This window comes from Gekko japonicus, unplaced genomic scaffold, assembly GCF_001447785.1.
Source record: "Gekko japonicus isolate JY-2015 unplaced genomic scaffold, Gekko_japonicus_V1.1 scaffold969, whole genome shotgun sequence".
NCBI classification, from domain to species: domain Eukaryota; kingdom Metazoa; phylum Chordata; class Lepidosauria; order Squamata; family Gekkonidae; genus Gekko; species Gekko japonicus.
Window position 1 is genome coordinate 26,764 of NW_015168076.1, and position 8,081 is coordinate 34,844.

The 8,081-nt window shown below is 38.8% G+C and overlaps 1 protein-coding gene across 1 annotated transcript in view; it reads left to right on the top strand.

Annotated features, from left to right (window-relative positions):
* The window catches only part of USP44 (ubiquitin specific peptidase 44), a 19,548-nt gene extending 11,467 nt beyond the window's left edge, over positions 1 to 8,081 (top strand). Inside the window, exons 2-6 of the mRNA XM_015414646.1 lie at positions 1 to 111; positions 3,133 to 3,331; positions 4,297 to 4,405; positions 7,274 to 7,479; positions 7,757 to 8,081. The exon at positions 1 to 111 is cut by the window's left edge and continues 1,389 nt beyond it. Of these exons, the coding sequence (XP_015270132.1) occupies positions 1 to 111; positions 3,133 to 3,331; positions 4,297 to 4,405; positions 7,274 to 7,479; positions 7,757 to 7,941 (810 nt within the window). The 3' untranslated portion in view covers positions 7,942 to 8,081. The remainder of the gene's footprint in view (positions 112 to 3,132; positions 3,332 to 4,296; positions 4,406 to 7,273; positions 7,480 to 7,756) is intronic.

Consider the following 8,081-nt stretch of genomic DNA (forward strand, 5'->3'; position numbering starts at 1 on the left):
GAGACAGCTGGAACAAAATGCCCAGCTTTTATTCCCACTTCTCAAAGGAAGCTCATTAAACAGGTTTTGAATGTGGTCAACACCATTTTTCAAGGACAGCTTTTAAGTCAGGTATGTTGTGTGTATTCATAACAAAAATATTGCAGTGAACAATTATAAATAAATGTATTTAGACAGAAATAATTGAAATGTGAAATATAAGGTATGTAAGCATAGGAATGTTTATCAAAATTAATTAGAGCTATAGTCAGTCAGTTAGCCTTTATTGGCATAAAACAATACCTTAAAAGAGGATTACTATAAGAAAATATGCATATAAAACCATATAAGACCATACATATAAAACCAAGTATTTTGCAAACTACATAGTATTGCATAATGTTACATAAAACAATTTGTTACAAAGTGTTGCTCATTTTGATAGTTTTTCCTGACGTAGCTTTATAGCTGATTGTAAAAACATGGCTACCTTCACTGATATTTCAGTCATTCAGAAGACGGTGCACTTTTAAAGCATCAGGAAAGTCCGTCATGTTGGCTAAAATAGGGTTTAAATATCTAAAACATATATCTATAGAGCTATAGAGACATATCAGGACCCCTCTAACAAGCAAGCTTTCAGATCTGATGCCTTCATTTTAACTTGGGGGAAAGTAAATATAGGAATATATGAAACAGAGGTTTTAAAAGATAACCCCTTAAACTGCAGACCAAGTGCACCAATTAAAGGTTTTAGTTTCTAAGAGTATTTTTTTAGCTGATATAACGGTATTTTGAGAACTTCAGTTTTTATGTTATATTGGCTGCAAACATACAGTTCTCAAAATAGGCATCTTTCTATTCTGTTACTGTTGCATACTGTTAACCTGCACTACTTTTTACGCTCAGAAGCAGGTACCCATACATAAATAAGCTGACCTGGACTCTTGTCTAGTACTCTGCCCTTATCTGGGGCAAACTTACTGTAGTTACTGATGATATTCCAGTAAGAGAACTTGAAAAATGACTATCTTACATAGCCAGAGCTGTAAGAACTTCAGCTGGTGTATGCAATGTCAGTACTAACACCAGATGAAGGTTTTAATGTCATTACATCAATAGAATGACATGCAATCATGATGGTAAATTATGTTTGCCTCATGAGTTCAGCAAATCAATAATTATGGCAACTTACAAGCTCTTAGAAAATGTTTACAAAGAATGGGTCAGAATTATGTATCCAACAGCTCTTGAATACAAAAGAAGCTGGTCTGACTACAGCTGTGGTAACTTCTTGCAGACTTGAAGGGAAATTAGAAAGGTAGACAAGGTTATGTAGAAGGCGTTACAGTATCTTTTCATCTGAAGAATAAGGAATACTGATTGTGACATGTTCTATCAGAATACTAAGTAATAAGTGAACACATACAGTGGTAAATTAATATCATCTGAAGCAGTCTGGGCCTTTTGCTTCAATGAGTGAATGATTTAATACAGTTATGCAGTCTAGTGCAGCCTGCTGTGATTTGAGACATACATGAGGAGAAACTGAGATCTGGGAGTGGGGTTTTCAGGTCAAAGCTAACGAATTTCTGTGGGAGGTTTGTATAATGCATGCTTGGAACATACGTGTCTACAGCTGCTGTAGCTTTTCTACCTACCCAGTACAATCCCTTCTTTTAAAACCAACTGGGTTTGATATGTCGCTACATCATCTTAAGTACAATAATTTTTTTAACCTACATCTTATCACCATGTTACATTTCTTTTAAGAAGGTGGATACAGCTACTGATATCTTAGTTAACTTAATTCACTAATCAGCTAACACAGAGCACTTCCATTGACTCTGCTCTAAAGTAAAAAACCTGTGAATTTTGTCAAAGTCTTTTGCAACTGTAGCTGTTTATTGGAGTGCCCCCAGTATTCCTGGCATGGTGATTCTTAAATGTTTACTTTAGTCTTCCTGTCTAGAGCACCAGATAAACATCTGACATTGCTGACATTAAAACATTCCATCATGTGGAGTGATCTCTGTGAAGCTGTGGCAGCAGTGGTACATTAGAACTGATCTGATAAGGATATATTCCTGAGCAGGCAGTACAACCTATTTGGCATTCAGATGACAAAAATACATACCACAGTGCTTCATCAGGGGAATCTGCTCAAAATTAAAGAATGCTTTTTTATCTGCCTAAATGAATGTTACAAACCTGTTTGTCTTGCAATCAGTTCTTCAAAAAGGGTAAAAGATCAGTAGCTAATTGTCACTGGAAGAACTTTACTGTATTCTGATATCCAGTTGATGTAATCAGTGCTCCCTCTAAGCTGTGGATCTTGTGAGCAAAGATTCTACTTTGCGAGCTACTAGCATTAAAGTTGTGAGCGAGCGATTTGGCTACTGCATAAATTAGTTTGCTCTGGAGCCATCCTTCCTGAGCTATGACAAAAATGTGTGAGCCGGAGGCTAAAAAACAGTGAGCTAGCTCACACTAACTCAGCTTAGAGGGAACACTGGACATAATCTCATTTTTTTTTTACAGAAGCCGAAGTAATTCTAAAGACAAATTTAACCCTTTAGGTGTCAGTGTCTGGAGTATGCAAAGAATTCTTTAATTTTGAGCCAAAACCTGTTGGGTGCTGGACAGCCTTCTCTCTTCTTTACAAGGAGTTTCTCTTCCTCATGCAATCTCAAGGACAGAATAAGCTCTAACGGGTTTTGCATGTGACTGATATTTTAGGTACTGGATTTGAACTTTAATACAAAATCTTAGTTGTATAATTTTAACTATACTTATGTAAACTCAGTGTTGGTAGTGTATATTACAGAATCCCCTGACAAAGCCTGTTGGTGAAACACATAGGGAATTTTTTGAAATTTAACTGAGTAATAAAATATATTTTACTTGAGTTTGCATCATCAGCCTTGGCCTTATTTTTTAATCTCCTGAATCTACTGTGCATCAGCTTTTTCGTGTGTCCACAAGTTTAGGTGCCCATGGAAGAGGGAAACAAAGTTCTCTCTAACCACTGACTTCACTTATGTGCATAACTTCATAAACAATTATGGTATCTCCACCCCACCTTAGCTGACTTTTCTGTAAACAAATGAAAGTGCTGCTGCTTCCAATTTAAGCAATGGTTTGTCTTTACAGGTTACATGTCTTGTTTGTGACAATAAGTCAAATACTATAGAACCTTTCTGGGACCTGTCACTTGAATTTCCAGAAAGATACCACTGCAATGGGAAGGAGACGACCTGTCAGTATCCCTGTTTGTTGACAGAAATGTTGGCCAAGTTTACAGAGACAGAAGCCTTGGAAGGAAAGATATACGCTTGTGATCAGTGCAACAGTGAGTAAAGGCAGTATGTACTCATGCATCTGTTCTCCATATAAAATGTGAACTAGCATCAATTAAGAATATTTATTTAAATATATTTATTTAATTGGATTTTTAGCCCTCACTCCCCCTGCACTGCAGGGCTCAGTTACAAGGATAAATAGAATAATTTAACATTATTAAAACATAATTAAACAATATTAAACAATATTAAGACCTATACAAACATAGGGTGATACAACAATCAGGCAAAAATAGTAAGAGCTCCTGAGAGGAACTATGTGTATGTGTGCCCAAAATGAACTAGGTACTGGGTAAGTGGGTAAAAGCCACAACCAGTAGCATGGAGCAGGATGGTGTTGAAGAGAGTAGGGGAGGCCAATGTAATTAGACACCCACCACCTCAACCAGAGGCCTGGCAGAATATCTCCATTTTACAGGCCCTGTGGAACTGTAACAAGTCCCGAAGGGCCCTAATCTCACTTGAGAGAATGTCCCACCAGCCCGGAGTCAGAGCTGATACTGATACTGATCAGAAAAAGACATTTTTCGTGGACATTCAACAATAAAAATAAAAGAGGATGCAGCTTTAAACTCCTGTATGACCATTTTTACATAGGAAATATGATTTGAGCAACTTTTAGCATATAAGTGTATAATTAAATCAGTTCAACTAGCGGTATTGTGTTACATCCCCTGCTATAACTATTCGTGGTCTTGCATATTCAGCAGTGGTTGACTACATAAATTATATAGTTGTATTTTGAATACTTTGTGAATGAAAACAATACTTGTAGGAAGCTCAAGAAATGGATTCTGTTTAAGTTAGCTGTATCTTTTCATGAACTCCTTTATATCTTTCTCATTAAGTAGAATGGAGTCTGTTTTGAAGCGTGTTACCCAAATTGTGTATATTTTAGTGTAGGACTTGGTCTATTGAGTATGTAAATGGAGGATTTTTGTGTCTCTTACTTCAGCAAAACGAAGAAAGTTTTCTTCCAAGCCAGTTATACTTACAGAAGCACAAAAGCAGCTTATGGTATGTCGACTACCTCAAGTTCTGCGACTACATCTTAAGCGGTTCAGGTAATGTAGTAAACTATACCATGGATATGTATAAAAATAGAATAGGGGCTGGCAGCCATCTCAAGGAATCCTAGCTCAATTTTCCCCCCTCAAGAACTATACATCTAATTGGTCTGTAAACCACGCTTCTTGAGTTTCCAGCATATGTGTTCTTCAGGCACTGGTTAAAGCAGGGGTTGTCAATCATGCAGCCCGTGGGCTGCATCCAGTCCCCAAAGGGGTTGTACCAAGCCCACAAGCAACTGGTTGCCATCTGCTTACTTCTCCCTCTCTCTTGCTTTCTTCTGCGACACAGCTTGCTTTGCCAGGCTCTCTCAATCGCACAGCAGAACCAGAGAGCAAAGCCTTTCTTCCTTCCATTGACTGAGGCACCTCCCTTGTGAAGGAAGAAAGGGAGAGGGAAAGGGAGAGCTTGTTTTGCCAGGCTCTCTGTCACACAGCAGAGCTACAGAGCAAAGCCTCTCTTCCCTCCATTGGATGAGGCTCCTCCCTCTCCTTTTCTCCTGGGCTTGCTTTGCCCAGTTTCCTCAATCTCAGGGGAGAGATACAAAGAAAGTGCCTTTTAAGACCAACAAAGTTTTATTCAAGGTATGAGCTTTTTGCATCTTCTCTCTTCTCTATTTGCAGCCCTTTCAATCTTTCTTTTTTTAATCTCCAGTCCAGTGTACACTCTTTTCTCTGTTGGACCCAATAGCATAGGCTTTCTTCTGTTTCTTTCTCTCTGCACCCAAAAGCTCTGTTCTCGTATCAGTCCAAACCCCTCTTTTTCTCTCCACATGCCATTCTCCTTACCCTCTCTGTGTAATTACATTTCTTCTTTGTACCCCAAACCTTGTTGTTTGTGTGTGTGTGAGAGAGAGAGTGAGTTTTGTTGGGCTTGTTATACCAGGGCTCTCCTGGGTGCAACTGGTTTTGCGTCCCCCTTTTCACTGTATTCATGGCCTCATGATCCAGCCTTTCTCAGTAGGAAAGCAATGTGAACTATTTAGATGAGAAATAACAACAAGCCAGTGAGGTGGATTAGGCTGAGTGTGTGTGTCGAAGACCAAGTTCACCCAGTGGATTTCCTTTCTAGACTGGGGATTTGGAACCTAGACTTCCAGATAGTAGGTTGATATACATTGCTGTCTCTCTGTTCTTGCACTGCCACATAGGAGTTGTAGCTATTCTCTGGGGAAGGCTATAGTTTTGTAGACGAACACATAGCCCTCAGCCTGTGTCATGGTGTCTTCACATGTTCTTGATGAGCACACAAAGCATCTTATGTACAAAAGCTCTCACAATGCCCAGCCATTTCATGTTTTCCTCTGGGTCTTAGGCTCCAAGCATTGACCATGAGATTTCTGTAGTGAATGTCAATAAATCAAAAGTAGGTTTGCAATTTACAGATACACACCTGAACAACACTTGTACAGCATACTCAAGATTGCTACAGGACAGACATTGTCTCCAGATTTTGATGCAGTAATTCAATGCAAGAGGTGTTAGTTATCAGAGACTGTTAAATAAACAAAATATTGCAAGAGTGCTAATGTTTTAAGTTTTTTTTAAAAAATCTTTAATTGTGTTTGTGTCCTTTATAAAGTTTATATCTCTGCTACCTGGCATTATATTTTATGACACACATGGCCCAGCCCAAGAAGGTCTCATTTATGTTAGATCCGGCCCGCATAACAAATGAGTTCGACACCCTTGCGTTAAAGGGACACTTTTGTCCACTTTCTGTGCTACAATGTATTAAAGATGTTGTGGTGAAATTTCTGGTAGTGATTGATTGAGCTGCTGTGGATGTTATGGAGTGTTCTTGAGCCTTTTGGTTTCTGGAGGAGCAAAGGTATCATCAGTATTAATGTTCCACCTTCTGTAAGGGGGAAAATGTAATAAGTTTTGTTGAAACACCTGTCATGTTCTAACAAAAGGAACAATAGAGGGCAAATGGAGGGTTCCAAAAGGTACATAGGAAGGGTAACTGAAATAATAATAGCTCAGTGAATTGCATGAGGTGAATGAGGAAAGTTTAGACTGAAGAGATGGAGGCCTGGGGGGAAAGTTACTAACAAGGGATGCAGTGAGAAAGTTAATCAGGGCCCTAGGCTGGTCTGGTGCCTGGTTAACGTTCTAACGGCATCCTACTGCATCAGGTGGTCTAGTTAACATAGCTAACTGCAGTTTGATAGTAAGCAATGAACAGAAAATCAGGAACCTGAGGAAATGTGTGGGAGACACATGGAAATGAAGAAGTGGAGGCCAAGGAGACAGGGAGGCTGAGGCAGAATTCCACATAAGATGTAGTAACAGGAGCAGTTGGGCTTTTGGCAGCAAGGGAGTAGACAAGCAAAGGAACTCTAGCAGTAGATTGTGGACCAAAACTGGGGGGGGGGGCAGATCACAGCAAAGAGAACAACAACGAGTTGTACAAAAGGAGAAATTCCAAAAGTGGGTTTTTTTCCTGTTTACTGCAGGACTGTGATGACAAAAGTCACAACTAATGACATTTTCCCTTCTGTATAAATTTCTAAAAGAAGAGAGTCAAGCACGAGAAACGATGGGCAAGATACTAGGTTTCACAAATAGGTTTAAACCAACTTGCCAGACTTGCTGTGAAAGGAAGGGTGTCGAAGGCAAATCCTTAACTAGGGCATTTCAGCAGGCTGTCATATGAGATTCCACAGTGAGGCATGGGAAATTAATATGGTGGGCAGTTTTGTCTTGTTCCACTGTGGCAGTTGCTCCACTTTCTGGGAAGCACATTTGCTGTCACAATTGTACCCAAGCTGTAATCCACAGCAAAGCTTTTCAGCCTCTAGTTGCATTGAAAGATCCTCTGTAAGAAGTTGAGAAATAACTTTTTTAATTTTCCCCCTTAAGATGGTCAGGACGTAATCATCGTGAGAAGATTGGTGTACATGTTAGCTTTGATGAGATGCTAAACATGGAACCATATTGCTGCAGAGAATGTCTGAAGTCCCTTGCACCGGATTGTTTTATCTATGACTTGTCTGCTGTTGTGATGCACCATGGGAAAGGATTTGGCTCTGGCCATTACACAGCTTATTGCTATAATTCAGAAGGAGGTATGAATTTAAATGATAGTAATTTTCTGAAATGACTTTTTAACACCATATGTAGAATCTCCAAACACTTGTAATGTGTGTCACCTTATAAAATTTCTTCAGCTTAGAATTCAGTGTCTGATCTGGATATTGCATATAATTCTTATAGTTTTTTCCCTATAATATTTTGAGATAAAGCTATTTCTCTGTAAAATGTAATATTTGTTTCTTAGTAGAACGTAATGTGTTTAATAAGAAAAATTAAAAGCAGTGATAATTTTCCATTGTTCTGTTCCAGGTTTCTGGGTACACTGCAATGATTCCAAGCTTGATATGTGCACAAAGGAAGATGTATGCAAAGCCCAGGCCTACATCTTGTTTTATACTCAACGAGTTACTCAGGCAAATGGACAATGTAGAACCTCCTGTCTTGGTTTGCCACCTGGAAGACAACAGAACAGTGAGGTTAATTGTTCCAGTTGAGATGGTAACAGCTAATCTGGAACTAGTTTTACTGTGTATAGGTCTTGAGTTGTACATATATTGACATGCAAGTACAATGTTGTACTTCATTTTGTCCTGTGAAACAATGTACGTGTTGATACTTTTTTTATATTAGCTAA